This window comes from Malaya genurostris, chromosome 3 (assembly GCF_030247185.1).
Source record: "Malaya genurostris strain Urasoe2022 chromosome 3, Malgen_1.1, whole genome shotgun sequence".
Lineage (NCBI taxonomy): Eukaryota > Metazoa > Arthropoda > Insecta > Diptera > Culicidae > Malaya > Malaya genurostris.
Window position 1 is genome coordinate 151753582 of NC_080572.1, and position 20200 is coordinate 151773781.

At 40.3% G+C, this 20200-nt stretch overlaps 2 protein-coding genes across 2 annotated transcripts in view; both read left to right on the forward strand.

Annotated features, from left to right (window-relative positions):
* LOC131438106 (plexin-B) overlaps nt 1-19824 on the forward strand; it is a 438124-nt gene extending 418300 nt beyond the window's left edge. Inside the window, exon 14 of the mRNA XM_058607913.1 lies at nt 19666-19824. Coding sequence (XP_058463896.1) covers nt 19666-19682 — 17 coding nt within the window. The 3' untranslated portion in view covers nt 19683-19824. The remainder of the gene's footprint in view (nt 1-19665) is intronic.
* Nucleotides 19825-20041: 217 nt separating this feature from the next.
* The window catches only part of LOC131438107 (threonylcarbamoyladenosine tRNA methylthiotransferase), a 206456-nt gene continuing 206297 nt past the window's right edge, over nt 20042-20200 (forward strand). Inside the window, exon 1 of the mRNA XM_058607914.1 lies at nt 20042-20164. The gene's annotated coding sequence lies outside the window, so the exon portion shown is untranslated. The remainder of the gene's footprint in view (nt 20165-20200) is intronic.

The window sequence follows — 20200 nt, forward strand, 5'->3', positions numbered from 1 at the left end:
GAGGTCTATCTAACCAGCTCGAGACCCTAGGTATGAGCCGATGTGTCCACCTGCCCTTGGTTGAGCTGTCCCACTCTTGTTGCCATCTGCGTAGAGAAGCGGCTTTGGAGGCCCTACGGGCGTTCCTGTCTCCTCGCATGCTGTAGCGCTCCGCGTCTTCCTTCACTATCAGACTGATAGGCATCATGCTTGCAACCACGCAGGCCGCATCCCTCGATACAGTGCGGTATGCACTGATTACGCGAAGACACATCAGTCTATGCGTACTCTCCAGCATCTGTGCGTTGCGTTCCACATTCAGTGCCGACGCCCATACCGGGCTGCCGTACCTGAGGATCGAAACTGCCACTCCTGCCAGTAACCTTCGTTTACTGGAGCGCACAGGCGAGCTGTTGGCCATCAAACGAGAGAGCGCCGCGATCGCTGTTGATGCGCGCTTGCAGGCGTATTCAACGTGCTTGCTGAAACTGAGTTTGTCGTCAAGCATCACACCCAATTGCTTCAGTGATCTCTTGGAGGGGATCACGCAATCACCGGCATGTACCAGCGCCTCCTGTTCCGATTTGCGGTTGTTTACCACCATCACTTCTGTTTTGTGGTGCGCGAGTTGCAGTTTCCTGCTACGCAGCCAGTCCTCCACCAAGCAGATTGAGTGTGATGCACTCAGTTCGACCTCTTCGATGGATTCGCCGTAGACTGTCAGCGTGACGTCGTCCGCGAACCCGACTATCTTGACACCCGGAGGGAGCCTCAACCTCAGTACTCCATCGTACATTATATTCCACAGGATCGGGCCCAAGATAGATCCCTGTGGTACTCCAGCCGTGATTGGAGTGCTACGTGTGCCTTCGTCGGTCTCATAGAGCAATACTCGGTTCTGGAAGTAGCTTTCCAGAATCTTGTACAGCCCTTCCGGTACTCCTAGTCGAAGTAGGGAATCAGCAATGTCTGCCCAGCAAGCACTATTGAACGCGTTCTTGACGTCTAGCGTTACTACCGCACAGTAGCGGATCCCTCGTCGTTTGCGCTGTATAGCTACCTCCGCCGTGGTTACCACCGATGTTATGGCGTCCACCGTCGACCTGCCTCTGCGGAACCCGTACTGTTGACCGGACAGTCCTCCTGCCTCCTCTATGAAGGGGGCTAGCCTGTTGAGGATGATTTTCTCAAGGAGCTTACCCACAGTGTCTATCAGACAGATTGGTCTATACGCCGAAGGATCCCCTGGGGGTTTCCCAGGTTTCGGTAATAGTACCAATCTTTGTCTTTTCCAAATGTCTGGGAACATACGCTCGTCCAGACATCTCTGTATGACCTCCCTGAACATGTCCGGTTTTGTCATTATAGCCGCCTTTAGAGCCACGTTCGGGATACCGTCTGGCCCCGGGGCTTTCTTTGTATCGAGTGATCTCGCCGCAGTGAGCAACTCCTCGTTCGTCACCTTTACGACTTCATTCGCTGGAAGCGGAGCTGGCTGCCAGGGGGACGTGTCGTGGTGGGGAAAGAGAACCGTTATGATTTCCTTCAACCTCGCCGGACTACGTTCAGGGGGTGCTAGCGCCCCTCTCGTTTTGGCCATCACCATCCTGTAGGCATCGCCCCATGGGTTGGAGTTGGCTCCCTCGCTTAGCTTTTCGAAACAGGTTCTTTTGCTTGCGCTGATGGCCTTGTTTAGTGCTAGCTTCGCCGCTTTGAACGCCGTGTTCCTCTCCATCCTCATCTCCGCTGATCGAGCTCTTTGCATCCTTCTTCTAGCACTGAGGCAGGATGCGCGAAGGCGTGCAATTTGCTCGTTCCACCAGTAGACCGGTGGTCTATTGGTCCTCGGTTGAGCCTTTCTAGGCATGGTCGCGTCACACGCCCGTGACAGGATAGCGACCAACTCGTCCCCTCTCAGGTTCGCGTTGTTCTCCTCTAATTCGAGGGCAGCGCAAAACGTTTCGCGGTCGAAGTTAGCCACCTTCCACGCTAGAGTTTTGGGAGTATTACTCCTCCTTGTGTTTCTCGCCAATTGGCCGATCGTGTAGCGAATGGCTAGATGGTCGCTATGGGTGTAGCCATCATCAACTCTCCAATTAAGATCTCCAGCTAGGCCGGGACTACAGAAAGTCAGGTCGATAAACGACTCGACTCCGTTCCGCTGGAAGGTACTTTTCAGTCCATCATTCGCTAACATGACGTCCAACTTGGCGAGGGCCTCCAGTAGCGTCTGTCCTCTCCTATTGGTGAAGCGGCTGCCCCAAGCCGTTGCCCAGGCATTGAAGTCTCCGGCTAACACCACCGGCTTCCGACTCACCAGGTCTGCGGTCAACATGTCGACCATCCGAGTGAACTGGTCTATTGACCATCTCGGTGGTGCGTAGCAGCTACAATAGTAAACTCCGTTTACCTTAGCTATGGCTACTCCCTCCGCTTGTGTTTTCACCACCTCTTGCACTGGGTATCGACCAGTCGTCAAGATCGCCACCGTCTTGGCTTCGTCAGACACCCAGTTCCCGTTATCTACCGGTGTGTGATAGGGATCCGAAAGAATCGCGACATCAATGCCCCATTCCGTCACTGACTGGTGCAGCAATTGCTGGCCAGCTGCACAGTGATTTAGGTTCAGCTGTACTACTTGCATGCTGTTTTACTCCCTCCACTTGTTGAGCAAGTAGGTCCGCCCATGACGTGGTTTGTGGCCTTCTTCTTGCTCGCGCATAGCATGCAACGTGGCGTTCTTTCGCATGCATACGCCTTGTGCCCCTCGCCGCCGCAACGCTTGCAGAGGTTGCTTCGGTCTGGGCCTTTGCAATTCCACGACTTGTGGCCAGGTTCGAAACACCTGAAGCACATGTCGACCACCGGCGGTTGGTAAGCGGTCACTGGGCATACCGACCATCCGACCTTTAGCCTGCCCACTTTGAGGACCTTATTGGCATCCGTGGCCGATAGCTTAAATGTAGCTATCTGGGTGCCCTGTGGTCCTTTCCTCATGCGGATGGATTCCCGTGGGACATCCACACCTCCTTGCTCCTTGATGGCCATGGCAAGTTCTTCTGCGGTGGCGATTTCGTCCAACCGTTTGCACTGGAGTGCAACCTCGTTACGCAGGGCTCTAACTTCGGCCGTATCGCCCAGGACTTGTTGGGCAAGCGCAACAAGCTCCGTTCCGCCCTGAGCTCCCTTTTTAAGCTCGAGCAGCATCTCTCCCGTCTTCGTACGACGGATGCTGCGAACCTCTTTGCCAAGCTCGGCTAGCTTTGCCTCGCTCCGCATGGCCTTGAGCACATCGGCGTACTTTTCTTTGTCGGCCTTAACCAACAAAGCCTCTCCTTTGTCCCTAGCCTTCCTCGCGGGAATGAGCCCGGACTCTTTTGGGACTTTTTTCTTTTTCGCGACCTTCACCCATGGATTCTCGCCGGGTTCGCTTACATGGCTCGGATCCGGGGTTCGAGTGCCGAGGTTTGGGTTGAGCCCCTCGCCTCGTTCCTTTGCCTCATCACTTCCGCCATGGTCTTTGCTCCTTTTGGCCTTGGGAATCAGGCGTTTACTGCCTGGAGAATCCCTGGTCCGTTTCCGGCGCTGTTTATTCCGCTCAATCGTGAGCCGGAGCGCATAGTCGACCGCCTCCTGTTTTTTGTCGGTATCGAAGGTGAAGGGCTCTGTTTGAGAGCACTTCTCCGACTTTCCGCCACCCTCTAGCCGCGCTATCAACGCCTCTTGGTCCCTTTTAGCTACGTTCACGGCCTTACGTAGCTTCAGCAAGTTCGCCTTCAGCTCCTTGCTGATATTGGATTTCTCCTGCGCGAATTCAATAATCGCGTCGAGTTGATCTATGACCGCTGTCATACTCGGCTTGATTACTTCCTTCGCTTGCTCCTGGGACTCAGGCTGGTTCACTGGTTTGACGTGGACATTGCTGTCACTCGTCTCTTCAGCTACTGCTTCGCTCTCCTTTCTCGCACCCGTTCTGGATGGAGACCTCCTCAAACCCCCTCTTGCGAAAGGGTTTACCTCCTCACTCGACGCCGATGTTGATGGTGTTGAACTCATGTTTTATATGGGTCCCCCTTATGGCTACCGTCAAACCCAGCCGAAAGTAGTCGCTATCATGATCCCATGGTTACCTATGCGGTGCAGTGAGGCCATGCGAGGGTTGGCTTTACGCTCAGAGCCGGATCAGCGCAAATCAGGAAAAGGGCATCTGAACCTACTTCCACCCAGTCATCCCAACCGGGTGGCTGAAAGTGAGACGGCGTGCCATAAGGCCTGCCACGGTTTTATGGGACGGAAGGCAGCTGCGGCATTAGCCTACTCGCCATTTCAAGCCGGTTCCACCCTGCTTTACTGAAGGAGTAGAATACCGCAGCTGTCAGCCCTAGTTTCTCTATATATTCCGATCTACCGTATCGTATCCATGGATGGTATGGTAGCCAGTATGCCATAGTTAGGACCTCACTGGCGTTAGTCCTAACGTGCCGAGTCGGCACTCCCGTTGGGCTTGTGCACTTTGAGCGGCACACGATCGCTTTGGTAGGACTTGCTTGCGGATACATGCAGCTTTTTGTAGGGGATTAGCAGAGCCCACTGCCAAACCCCACCGCATCCTAGGCAAGCCCTACAACTCGCAGTTGCCGGGGGAGGGGTCGTCAAGCCCTTAGACATAGTCCCTGCTGCCCCTAAGGCTTCTTCAAGTGTATGCATAATACATGTACGCCATTTCGAATACCGGGGAAAAAATTCTTCCACTTTTCTTTTTCGATAGAGAGAATCTCTCCGTATTGGGACATAGTTTTGCGAATATAAGGATCGGTGACGCTCGAGTGAAGATCATGCACACGCACTTCTATAGCACTATCATCCATATATACTGGAATGTTGTACCTAATGTTCTCGTGTTCCACATAGTGCACATTGTTATTGTCTTTTGCGAATTGAATTGCATTCAACTCTTTATAAAACTGGATGTAAACAACATTATTCGTCTTATTGCATTGAAGTAAATGCACGCGTTTAATGTCCAGCTGCATTTGCTCCTTAAGCAAACCTTCAAGTTCTCGTATCGAAGGTCGAATTTTGCACTGCCTAAAGTCAACAACAATTGTATTCTTTCGTGTCGGCGGTAGCTTTTGTTCGTTTGGTTCACTCATTTTCGAGGTCTATTGTTCACTACACAATACTGTACTTGGTTTCTTCTGTTTCCAACGTAAGCGGTTTTGTTTTATCGACTGACTTGGAGGAGATGTAAAACCGAACTGAAAATTTGAGTTGTTGTTAAAGATTTAAATGAGGCAAACGAAATTGTAACCTGTAAATTATACGTGATTGAATATCGTGTTTACATTCCATTGAAGGAGGTGGAAATTGACGGTGTTGTCACTGAAGCAAGTCTCACAGACGATGATTTACTTAAAAATGGAGTTGGTTATTTCAAAAACTCCATGCTTGAGGGTCCCGGGTTGTCGGTTCAATGCATAGGACGCTGGTCTTACAAGCCAGCTGTCGTATGTTCGAGCCCCGACCTGGAAGGATTCTTAGTAACAGTAGGATCTATAGTACTAGCCATGCAATGATTCTGTACGCTAAGAATCGGCTGCGAAGTCTGTTGAAACAGAAAGGCCAAATTCCACGAAAGGAATGTAATGCAAAGACTTTGCTTATGCTTGAGGAAGTTAAGATACTCGAGTGCAAGCAATTGTACTCAGCATCTATTGTTGTCCCTCAGACTCGTTTCGAGTGACATTTGCCGGATCTGCGTTGCCTGGTCAAGTCTATATCGATAAAATTCGTCTTCCTGTTCGGCTTTTCGAACCGCATGTTATGAAGTGCACGAACAGTGAAAAATTCGGACATACAGCTACTTAAGTTTAAATGTATCAAATGTCAAAGGCCCCATAAGAATAATCTTTGCGATAAACATATTGGAAAATATGTTTGTTATGGGGAGAGTCCTCACGATCTCTCAGCATGGACTGCATTTAAGTTGCGTAAAGACAAAATTCAGCTTCCTTTAAAAGCACGGTCTAAACGCACATATGCAGAAATGCTTAAAACGGTCATAGATGTCCCCCTATTGGAAACCGAAAACGGGTCTCCAAATTTTAAAGTACTTCATTTGTCACTCCTCAAGATTCTGTTAGAGGAAGAAGTCCCCCCACCCAAATTACCTAAAAAGACACCTAAAATAACACCTTCAAAAAAGATCCCCGTGTTAAATCTAAAAAGCAAAATTTAAAAGCAGAAATTATACCTCCTTGTTTGTTAAATTCACAAGCCAATCCCGGAACTAGCACAAGTAAAGACAATAATCCAGTGGGCTTCGTTTCACATTCATCAACAGAATTACTGAAGTTTTCGGAAATTGTAGAATGGATTTTCACAGCATTCATTATCCCTGAGCCTCTGAAGACCATCATATGGGTATTCCTTCCAATAGCTAGAACTTTTTTGAAAGAGCCATTAGCTCAATGGTAAGTTTTCACAGGTTTTGTATTCTTTGATGGATAATTTATCAAACGCCGCAAATGATTCAATCACTGTCCTGCAGTGGAATTGTCGAAGCATCATTCCAAAACTTGATTCATTTAAAGTTTTGTTGCATAGTCAAAATTTTGATGTATTTGCTTTGTGCGAAACATGGCTTACAACAAACATAGCCTTAAATTTAAATGAATTTAACATTATACCTCTCGATAGAGACTCTCCGTATGATGGAATGCTTTTAGGAATTGAGAAATGTTATTCCTTTTATAAATTAAACATTCCTTCTACTTCTAGTACAGACATTGTTGGTTGTCAAATAAACATTAAAGAAAAAGACATTGGCATTGCTTCGGTATATATTCCTCCAAGAGCACAAGTTAGACAGCGACAGCTTAATGAAATGGTCGAAGGATTTTGGTGGGGTGCTCATCCGGAAGATCTAATAAAATTGTACCAGGCAACGATACTTTCAGTGATGGAATATGAATGTGATTGCTTTCGCGCCGCTGCAAACTCTCATATTATTAAACTGGAGCGAATTCAGTATCGTTGTTTGTAAATCGCCTTAGGCTGCATGCGTTCGACACATACAATGAGTCTTGAAGTTCTGGCGGGAGTTCTTCCATTAAAAGTTCGCTTTTGGGAGCTTTCATCAGGACTCCTAATAAGATGTGAGGTACTGAATCCCCTTGTTATTAATAATTTCGGAAGACTAATCGAGCTTCAATCTCGAACAATATTCGTGACAGTATAGTTTAACCATATGTCACAAAAAATCGACCCTTCATGATATATTTCTATCCGTACCAGCCTCCTAAATGTTCCTGACTCATTGTTATTTTTCGACACATCCATGCAGCGCGAAGTGCGTGGTATCTTGGACCACCTACGCTCGATGGAATGCCACCTACGCTCGATGCATCTGTTTATATAGCAGAATTAGTAGCAGTTCATTATAGCTTGAGTGTAATTGTCACATTGTCTCCAAACCATTATTTTCTCTTCACAGATAGTCTGAGTGCAATTGAAGCCATTCGCTCAAACGCTGCTATCAAAAGTGAACCGTTTTACTTGGGTAAAATAAAACAGTGCCTGAATGACATATTGAATAATAATTATCAAATCACAATAGTGTAGGTCCCGGCTCATTGCTCCATTCCAGGCAATGGAAAATCCGATAGTTTAACCAAACGTAATGCTATTGAGGGTGAGATTTATGAGAGATCGATTGCTTTCAACGAATTCTACAGTACGTCTCGCCAAAGAACACTTGCCAGCTGGCAAGCTTCTTGGGATGAAGATGAATTGGTTAAGGATGCACTCAATTATTCCTAAAATATCGACGAAGGCATTGTTCAGAAGACTGGATGTGAGTAGAAATTTCATTCGTGTGATGTCGACTCATGTCTACACGTTATATGCACATCTGCTTCGAGTTGGACTTTCAGAGATTAATCATTGTGCTTGTGGCGAAGGTTATCGCGATATTGATTATGTCGTTTGGACATGCGTGGAGTATCGTGATGTCAGATCTCAACTAATAAATTCTTTGCGTACCCAAGGTAGACTATCCAATGTCCCATTTCGCCACATTTTTGCTTGTTGTGGCCTTCCTTACATGAAACTTCTTTATCATTTCATTAAGTCCATTGGAGTTCCAATTTAATTTTTTTGTTTGACTCTTTTTTCTAACATGAGTTCAACCAATAGCCAGCTATCAAGCCAGCATATACAAAATAAATGTATTTTATTTAATGTAATTTATAATAGCAAATCGCTTGATAAAAACAGTGTTTAGATTAACTAATGAATACCAACATACTAATATGATATTCGAAATGTATTAGGTTTAAAGTACACTAAGGTCTCTTTTTACACGGGGGTGGAAAATTTGATGTAATAATTCCAAAAACCGCAGATTTGATTATTTGTTTGTTTTGTTTTGGATGAAATATAACTTTTGATTATTTGAAGGGGAAAAAAGATTATTTTTAACCCCCAAATTTATGCAAGGTGCACATAACTGTGAAAATGTAACTGTTATATCTTAATAAAAACGGAAATCTAAAAAACAGCCTGAGGTTACGAGAAGGGTCCAGTCATACTTTGTTTTTATTTAAAAGAAATTTTATTCAGGCCTATTTTCGTACAAGCTTTACGTGGCCGATTTAGCTGAGTTTTTAGATAAAAATTTGTTTGTTTTTCCTCCTTTTTCTAGGGGGAGAGGAGCTTCCATTTTCTTCCTGCGAGGATTGAGGGGCAGTTTGTTCGTGGTTCGTCTCGTCATCCATTGCCGTGGTATTGTTGTTGATTTCGTTACTAGTTGCGCCTTGTTGTACATTGTTTGCAGTTGCTGGTTGGTTAGATGGTAAGCTGTTAACTGCAGCTGGAGTACTTTGTTCTATAGGGGTTACGTTGGATGGTTTCGTTGAAGGGGATACTTCCCTGTTGTTGGTGACTGTCACAGGTGTACTGGGGTTGCTTGGGGTTGGTGTAAAGGAAGCACCGTTGTCCTTTGGTATAGTTGTCTTCTTGTCCGGTTTATCACATGGCTTACCGTAGTGAACAGCTTTTTGGCAATATTGACATGTGGCCATCTGATTGTCATAAGTAACAAGTGATTTGCACGGTATTCTTGTATCCTGACCGAATGTCACATAAGAAGGTATAGGCCTCCTCAAGCGCATGCGTAACAAACGTACGCCATTTAGAATACCGGGGAAAAAATTCTTCCACTTTTCTTTTTCGATAGAGAGAATCTCTCCGGGACATAGTTGCGCGAATATAAGGATCGGGGACGCATGAGGGTAGATCATGCACACGCACTTCTATAGCACTATCTTCCATATATACTGGAATGTTGTACTTGATATTTTCATGCTCCACATAGTGCACATTATTATTGTCTTTAGCGAATTGAATTGCATCCAACTCTTTATAGAACTGGATATAAACAACATTATTGGTCTTATTGCATTGAAGTAAATGCACACGTTTATTGTCAAGATGTATTTGCTCCTTAAGCAAACCTTCAAGTTCTCGTGTCGAAGGTCGAATTTTGCACTGTCTGAAGTCAACAATAATTGTATGCTTTCGTACCGGCGGTAGCTTTTGTTCGTTTGGTTCACTCATTTCGAGATCGTTCTATTGTTCACTACACAATACTGTACTTGATTTCTTGTGTCCCGAACCTAAGCGGCTTTGGTTTATCGACTGACTTGGTTGAGATGTACGAGCGAACTGTAGGGTCCAGTCATACTTGATAAAACACATTGGATGACAAATTAAAATTAGAACACTTAGAAAACACGTTGTAGGATAAGCAAATTATTCTACATGGCTCATACCTTCTGTATATTGCATTCAGTTTTCAAAAGAACGATAATACGTACAATTAGAAACCATAAACACTTTTACTACAAAAAAAAGCTTGAAAATAAGTTCTTTTCAATTCTGAGGGTGCGATGTGTAGTAAACACTAACGATCTTAACAGTAATTCTCAACTAAACTGAGTGGGAAGACATGGGTATTGGATGAAGATCTATGCACGCAGAGACAGAATCAAAGGGGAAGAATTCATAGAGATGAATAGGGATCAAATTAGAAAAGGTATTAGTATTTGTCATGCTAAAGAAACTCTTTTCATCTGTGTAAATCATAATACTACTAGAGCTATAGAATGGGTATAAAATACTGTACTGTTTGATATGACGAATAGTTGACGAGATTAGTAAATCCGACTAGTTTCTCAATGATACAAAATTCTCGATGATATCAATGACGATGCTGACATTATACACCACAACTGAGCGAAAGAGACGTTGTCGTGTAATTTACAACAGGGATTTAAGATCTAAAGACTGATTAATTATTTTATGGAACGATAGTCAATGATCCCGTGAATTGTTGAATGAATGATTTTTGTTAACTTTCAAACTTTAAATTAGCTTTCACAATCGTTTTCTTACAGACAACCTGTTCCCTTTTTTTTTAATTTTTTCTCAAAAAACAAATGACAGTGCTTTTTAAACTCTCATCAGAAACTGTGTTAATTGCGAAAACCGTGTAAATAAAAACCGTGTTAATTCCGGAATCCGTGTAAAAAAGCCGTGTATAAAAAAACCGTGTAAAAAAAGACCTTAGTGTACTATGTATTGTGGATGCCACCGCGAAGAAAAAAAGGTGTTAATGAAAAACAACCTGTTTTAATCCACCTAGTAGTGTAATGATGCCTTTCTCATATCAATCATACTATCATATATAATACTGTGGTATTCTTCAAAATAATTTTCTTCGATTCTTAAAAGAATAACCGAAATCGGTTTGTTTGACCGTCTACTGATAAAAACTATCAATTGGAAAACATTTGAGGTCGATTTAGGAATTTTTTAAGGTTTTTCCCCATTTTCAGTGATGGTATACAATTTTTAATCTACTTTACCCTATATTTCCGGATCCGGAAGTCGGATCCGCATGAAATTTAGGAATTACGTATGGACCACAGGACCTTTCATTTGAACCTAAGTTTATGAAAATCGGTCGCGCCATCTATGAGAAAAGTTAGAACATATATTTTCTTATTTTTTGCTCATTTTACCCCATAACTCCCGAACCGGAAGTAGGATCCAAATAATATTCAGGAACTTTTTATGGGACCTCAAGACCTTTCATTTGAATCTAAGTTTGTGAAAATCGGTTCAGTCATCTCCGAGGAAAACGTTACATACACACATACGCACATACACACACAGACATTTTGCGTACTCGACGAACTGAGTCGAATGGTATGTGACACTCGGCCCTCCGGGCCTCGGTTCAAAAGTCGGTTTTCACAGTGATTGCATAACCTTTCTATATGAGAAAGGCAATAATAATAATGATGGATTTACACCAAACTTGGCACATTGATATATATATATATATACTACGACCTTGAAATTCTTGCAACTCTTGTTTTACAAAAAAAGGGAGATGAAAATTTATTTTCAAAAACCCCTCCTTAACATAGTCCAAATGTCGATTCTCTTCAAAGTATATAAATTTCGTTATTCACTCCCTCCCCCATGTTAAGGTAGCGCTTCGCCGTGGTCACGGGAGTTCACTGCCTATTCCGGGGTTTCACGCACTTTACCCAAAATTGTGAGGAAACGGGGAGGAAAACGGAAATTCCAAGAACATACGATTCTAGATAATTAATTTTTCTATCGATTTGTGTATAAATTGTGCCTGATAAACGTTTTTATCGAAAGATTTCGTGCGAGTTTTTCCTTATTCTTTCGCACGCACACAATGTCAACGCATGCATTGGGGTGTGCAAAATGCCACATGCGGTAGACGCTAACAACATTTCTTTTGTTGTCGTTGTCCGTTCTCTCTGCGTAAACGTTGAATGTAGATGAGTAGAAAATGTAAGTAAGTGTTACTACTTTGTAAAATAATTTCTATTCATGTTTCAGTAGAACCAGAAATCAGTAATGATTTTCATCGCTACTAGCTTTGACGCTTTGTTGAAAACGTAGCACATCCCTACATATGCGAGTTGTTTATAGCGAGAAAAGGAAAAAAGAAAACAAAATGTTTAACAAAACTCGCACGAAATATCGCGAAAGAAAAGCTTTCTAAAAGATATTTTTCGCCAAATGCATAGTAAAATCATTTACCTACAATCGTATGTTTTTGATTTTTCGTGAATCGGCTTAATATTGGAGAAATTTGCATTTTAGGGTGGAATTTCGGCGACAAAGCAAGAGGAAGCAGTGAGTTGTCTCGCTTTGACCTGACCACGGCGAAGCGCTACCTTAAGGGCACTTGCAACATACACTTCCTGAGGGAATGGCTTAATGGTCATCTCTGAAGAGCAAGAAGTATCTGTGACAAATTTGATAGCAATCCGTTCAGCAGTTTCGGAGTTATGTCGTTATATCCCCCTTTCTAAAGGCGCTTCCTACATCCACCCCCCATATAAGCATATATAAGATATGGAAAATGTTTGCATGGTCTTCAAAAATGATCAATACTCGTCATATTTTATGAATTCTTTCATGACACTTGCTACACTCCCTTGCCTATAAAAATACCTTTATGACTAATTTTGAAAAGCAAGAAATACCTGTGCCAAGTATTATAGCAATTCGTGCAGTAGTTCCGGAGTTATGCCGTTATAAAAATTACATCCCCCTTTTTAGAGGCACGTATTACATCCACCCCACACGAATACCCTTATAATCATATCAATGTGCCAAGTTTGGTGTAAATCCATCATTATTATTATTGCCTTTCTCATATAGAAAGGTTATGCAATCACTGTGAAAACCGACTTTTGAACCGAGACCCGGAGGGCCGAGTGTCACATACCATTCGACTCAGTTCGTCGAGTACGCAAAATGTCTGTGTGTGTATGTGCGTATGTGTGTATGTAACGTTTTCCTCGGAGATGGCTGAACCGATTTTCACAAACTTAGATTCAAATGAAAGGTCTTGAGGTCCCATAAAAAGTTCCTGAATATTATTTGGATCCTACTTCCGGTTCGGGAGTTATGGGGTAAAATGAGCAAAAAATAAGAAAATATATGTTCTAACTTTTCTCATAGATGGCGCGACCGATTTTCATAAACTTAGGTTCAAATGAAAGGTCCTGTGGTCCATACGTAATTCCTAAATTTCATGCGGATCCGACTTCCGGATCCGGAAATATAGGGTAAAGTAGATTAAAAATTGTATACCATCACTGAAAATGGGGAAAAACCTTAAAAAATTCCTAAATCGACCTCAAATGTTTTCCAATTGATAGTTTTTATCAGTAGACGGTCAAACAAACCGATTTCGGTTATTCTTTTAAGAATCGAAGAAAATTATTTTGAAGAATACCACAGCATTATATATGATAGTATGATTGATATGAGAAAGGCATCATTACACTACTAGGTGGATTAAAACAGGTTGTTTTTCATTAACACCTTTTTTTCTTCGCGGTGGCATCCACAATACATAGTACACTAAGGTCTCTTTTTACACGGTTTTTTTATACACGGCTTTTTTACACGGATTCCGGAATTAACACGGTTTTTATTTACACGGTTTTCTCAATTAATACAGTTTCTGATGAGAGTTTAAAAAGCACTGTCATTTGTTTTTTGAGAAAAAATAAAAAAAAGGAAACAGGTTGTCTGTAAGAAAACGATTGTGAAAGCTAATTTGAAATTTGAAAGTTAACAAAAATCATTCATTCAACAATTCACGGGATCATTGACTATCGTTCCATAAAATGATTAATCAGTCTTTAGATCTTAAATCCCTGTTGTAAATTACACGACAACGTCTCTTTCGCTCAGTTGTGGTGTATAATGTCAGCATCGTCATTGATATCATCGAGAATTTTGTATCATTGAGAAACTAGTCGGATTTACTAATCTCGTCAACTATTCGTCATATCAAACAGTACAGTATTTAATACCCATTCTATAGCTCTAGTAGTATTATGATTTACACAGATGAAAAGAGTTTCTTCAGCATGACACATACTAATACCTTTTCTAATTTGATCCCTATTCATCTCTATGAATTCTTCCCCTTTGATTCTGTCTCTGCGTGCATAGATCTTCATCCAATACCCATGTCTTCCCACTCAGTTTAGTTGAGAATTACTGTTAAGATCGTTAGTGTTTACTACACATCGCACCCTTGGAATTGAAAAGAACTTATTTTCAAGCTTTTTTTGTAATAAAAGTGTTTATGGTTTCTAATTGTACGTATTATCGTTCTTTTGAAAACTGAATGCAATATACAGAAGGTATGAGCCATGTAGAATAATTTGCTTATCGTACAACGTGTTTTCTAAGTGTTCTAATTTTAATTTGTCATCCAATGTGTTTTATCAAGTATGACTGGACCCTACAGTTCGCTCGTACATCTCAACCAAGTCAGTCGATAAACCAAAGCCGCTTAGGTTCGGGACACAAGAAATCAAGTACAGTATTGTGTAGTGAACAATAGAACGATCTCGAAATGAGTGAACCAAACGAACAAAAGCTACCGCCGGTACGAAAGCATACAATTATTGTTGACTTCAGACAGTGCAAAATTCGACCTTCGACACGAGAACTTGAAGGTTTGCTTAAGGAGCAAATACATCTTGATAATAAACGTGTGCATTTACTTCAATGCAATAAGACCAATAATGTTGTTTATATCCAGTTCTATAAAGAGTTGGATGCAATTCAATTCGCTAAAGACAATAATAATGTGCACTATGTGGAGCATGAAAATATCAAGTACAACATTCCAGTATATATGGAAGATAGTGCTATAGAAGTGCGTGTGCATGATCTACCCTCATGCGTCCCCGATCCTCATATTCGCGCAACTATGTCCCGGAGAGATTCTCTCTATCGAAAAAGAAAAGTGGAAGAATTTTTTCCCCGGTATTCTAAATGGCGTACGTTTGTTACGCATGCGCTTGAGGAGGCCTATACCTTCTTATGTGACATTCGGTCAGGATACAAGAATACCGTGCAAATCACTTGTTACTTATGACAATCAGATGGCCACATGTCAATATTGCCAAAAAGCTGTTCACTACGGTGAGCCTTGTGATAAACCGGACAAGAAGACAACTATACCAAAGGACAACGGTGCTTCCTTTACACCAACCCCAAGCAACCCCAGTACACCTGTGACAGTCACCAACAACAGGGAAGTATCCCCTTCAACGAAACCATCCAACGTAACCCCTATAGAACAAAGTACTCCAGCTGCAGTTAACAGCTTACCATCTAACCAACCAGCAACTGCAAACAATGTACAACAAGGCGCAACTAGTAACGAAATCAACAACAATACCACGGCAATGGATGACGAGACGAACCACGAACAAACTGCCCCTCAATCCTCGCAGGAGGAAAATGGAAGCTCCTCTCCCCCTAGAAAAAGGAGGAAAAACAAACAAATTTTTATCAAAAAACTCGGCTAAATCGGCCACGTAAAGCTTGTACGAAAATAGGCCTGAATAAAATTTCTTTTAAATAAAAACAAAGTATGACTGGACCCTTCTCGTAACCTCAGGCTGTTTTTTAGATTTCCGTTTTTATTAAGATATAACAGTTACATTTTCACAGTTATGTGCACCTTGCATAAATTTGGGGGTTAAAAATAATCTTTTTTCCCCTTCAAATAATCAAAAGTTATATTTCATCCAAAACAAAACAAACAAATAATCAAATCTGCGGTTTTTGGAATTATTACATCAAATTTTCCACGCGGTTTTTTTGCACGGTTTCCGCAATTAACACGGTTTTCTTTTACATGGATTTTTTTTAACACGGTACGTAACCATCGTGTAAAAAGAGACCTTAGTGTACTTTAAACCTAATACATTTCGAATATCATATTAGTATGTTGGTATTCATTAGTTAATCTAAACACTGTTTTTATCAAGCGATTTGCTATTATAAATTACATTAAATAAAATACATTTATTTTGTATATGCTGGCTTGATAGCTGGCTATTGGTTGAACTCATGTTAGAAAAAAGAGTCAAACAAAAAATTTAAATTGGAACTCCAATATATATATATATATATATATATATATATATATATATATATATATATATATATATATATATATATATATATATATATATATATATATATATATATATATATATATATATATATATATATATATATATATATATATATATATATATATATATATATATATATATACTAGCTGGCCCGTCGAACTTCGTCTCGCCTGAAATTATTTTTTTAAATTTGTGTTTTCGGACAGCAGAGTTGTCAAACGTAAATATTTCTTTCCATTATTTTACTGATTACTTAGCTTACAATAAACGAATTACGACAAATTCATATCCAACATCATGAATTATTGTGGATATGTTCAATGGTTTTGTTACGCAAAAACTAAACAAATGCACCAATTGCCATCTCATCCTTCGAGTCAGTGTATTGAACAGAGATTGTATATCTCTCTCAAACTAAAGATTTGACATGTGGGTTGATGGATTTGATTGAATCATATCTGACTGGTCGAAGTATGACCGTGAAAATTGGCGACTGCGTTACTCCATCATTCATCGTGAGCTCTGGCATTCCTCAGGGAAGCCATCTAGGACTATTCATATTTCTGCTATATCTAAATGATCTAAATTTCGCATGCAATGCATGAAGCTATCATTCGCCTACGATTTCAAGCTGTTTCATCTCATCAAATATCTGAAAGACTCAAACTTCTTGCAGTCACAGTTGGATGTATTTTTTAACTGGTGCAACGTCAACAGAATGGTTATAAACGCCTTCAAATGTTTCGTTATCTCCTTCTCTCGTAAACGAACCACGATCATGTATGATTACACTATTTCGCAAGCTGTACTAAAACGGGAGACATCAAATAAGGATCTAGGAGTGTTATTGGATTCAAAACTTAATTTCATAGAACACATAGAATCTCTAAAGCTTTAAAGATGCTAGGATTCATCTTTCGCATCTCAAAAAATTTCAATAACATATACTGCCTGAAATCGTTATATTGCGCTCTAGTTCGTTCTACACTGGAGTATGCTGTTGTTGTTTGGGCACCATATTACCAAACTGATAAGCAGGGCATTGAAGCTGTCCAGCGCAAGTTCATTCGTTTTGCTTTGCGTCGCCTGCCCTGGAGAGATCCATTTAATCTTCCAAGCTACGAAAATCGTTGTAGGCTCATACACTTCGATTTGCTATCTGTCCGCCGTGATACACAAAAAGCTGTTTTCGTCGCGGACCACATCCAATGTCGAATTGATAGTGCAGATCTCCTACAACAGCTAAGTTTTGACATTCTTCGGCGTAATTTGCGGTTTAATCCCTTTCTCAGAATTCCTCGTGCTAGAACTAACTATGGCTTCAATGAACCGTTTTCGAGTATGTGCCGCGTATTCAATACTTGCTCTGATGAATTTGATTTCAATTTATCTCGTAACACCATTAAAACCCGTTATCTCCGAATCTTTTCCCGCTAGTTTTATTTACATAATTATACGATATGAATAGTTGTTAGTTAGCTTTGTAGTTTAAATAAGGGTAACTAAAGATTTCGTTATGTATCATTTGGTCAAATGTTATCTGTTGATACAAAAGATGAGAAGGTTTTATGCCGGCTGGAGAAGGAGAACCAAAATCTCAGCTCCAGCAGGCTTTTCCCTTGCTCCTAAATAAACAAATAAACAATGATGGATGAAAAAGAGATGACCAAGATAAATACTTTAAATTGACCCCACAAATTTCCAAAAGCAGCCCTCGGGGATGGTTGTTTGTCATTGAATGTTAAGACTTATTTGTACTGAAGACGTTTAAAAATTTAATAGCAAATCCTTAGGGATTATCGAAAGTAATAAACTAATTTTGAACGGTTGTCCATAATTTGCTTCACCGCTAGTGATATTATTCAGTCGTGTTTGATGAATGTTCGTAGCAGGATAATGACAGGATCAATTTTAGATTAACGTATTAGCGATAAAATGAAAAATACTTGGACATTCGAAAGTTCAAATTACCCTTTTATTAAATATTGTGTCCATTAACTTTGACATGAACGCTGGATTCGTTCAAGAATTGTATCAAAAGGTCTCTCATTCGTCGAGCCACCACATCGTTTTTCTTAGTATTCAGTCCTGAGAATCAATATTCTGTTCTAGCGAAGTGAACATGAGGAGTGATTATACCAGTATTCTTCTTATCGTTAAAGCCAATGTATAAAACAGCAGATCTCACAACTAATGGTTCTTACATGCCACGATTTCTCCTTCAGATATGATATTCACGATTCCCATATGGTAATTCGTCAAATAATCCAAAGTTCGGAAAATGAAATGATTTGACTTAAGCAGCTTACAAATGTCATGAATACCATCCGTTTTGAAGTAAACCACTCTTGAAAACTCACCCGAATCGGCTGAACAAACTTCAGCATGCTAAATGCAAGGAAAATATTTTCATCTGAACTCATTATTTCAACAGCAGAATCCTATCATTGATACGTAAAAAAATCGTTACATAATTTTATTTGTTCAACTCACGCCCACGATGGCCAACATAATTCATCTAACTACATCTACTGGTAAATGACATTAGAACTTGTGTTGCTGTTTACGGTATAGCTAAATCAGTCATTTGGCAAGTAATGATTTTGATACCCTATTAAGCACGTGTTTCCAAATGACGAATCAATCATGCATGTAAAATCTCCACCCAAATCTACTCGTTGCGCGCCAAAAGATTCTTTCAACGATCTAGTATTCCTTTCTTCGACGGCCAAACACTTATGCAACTCGTTATGCGCCAAACACCTATCAATGATCTAGCAATCATTGGCGACTTTTTCAGTGGAAAATTCCATTGTCTATACAAAATAATGTCGTTTTCGTTTTTAAATTGCACTACACTGGTGTAGCGAAAGCTGCACTGAAACCGTTCGTTTTTACCAATTGCACTACACCAGTGCTACACTTTTTCTGCACCGATACCACTGGTGTAGCACTCATCAAAAGTTTGGTGTAGCCCTGCGCAATGGAATCGTTTATTGTAGTCAATGGTTACTGTTTATGTTTTCGTCATTTTTGTTCGTTTATTCATGCCTCAGTGTAGCACTGCACCGGTGTAGTGCAAATTAAAAACGAAAACGCCATAAGTTTATTGGTTTTTCCCACTTTTCCGGTAAGTTTTCCTAATTTTTTTGATGTGCGAACCCGGTGGGGGTAAAAACTGATCAAACAAAAAAAAAGCATCTCAATCCGTCCATCCGTTCTTACGTGATGCGATTACAAAGAATGATCTCTGCATTTTTATATATATAGATATATAGATATATATATATATATATATATATATATATATATATATATATATATATATATATATATATATATATATATATATATATATATATATATATATATATATATATATATATATATATATATATATATATATATATATATATATATATAGATATATAGATATATATATATATATATATATATATATATATATATATATATATATATATATATATATATATATATATATATATATATATATATATATATATATATATATATATATATATATATATATATATATATATATATATATATATATATATATCGCAATTCTCTAATTATACAATATATACTTTTCTAGGTCAAAACTATTTGTAAAGCAATACAGCAGCATTCTAAACATGAAGCGAGAAGAAGCAGCTGATAGCTTACGTGACGCAATGAATTCTCCAGTATTGTTTTCCGGATTGGTTTCATAGTAATAATGAGCGTTCCCGAAATTTCGAAACTAAAACTAAAAGCTTACCGTGTTCACAATTTTATGTATCTTGTAAATGTGAAAGCCCATTCCACGCCAGCCCTATAATCGGCATTTATTTGCAGGTATGTGTGTATATATGTGTGAAGCTACCATCAGTTCAAGATACTATTACCAGTGGATGCAGGTAGACTTACAGTAGATCCGAGTTTGATTATCAGACAGCTTTCATATTAGTGTTGTTAAAAAGGTCAAAATGGTTAATGAGGACCCGAAGCCTTCCAGCAAAATCATCCAGCCATATAATAAAGAATTTCGCTGTACCAGCTTGAACCATCAAGCAGTTTGTTTGAAAACACAAAGCTTCTCCCACGTGACTCAGGTTGGTAATCCATTCCTTCATCCAGTCATTCACTTG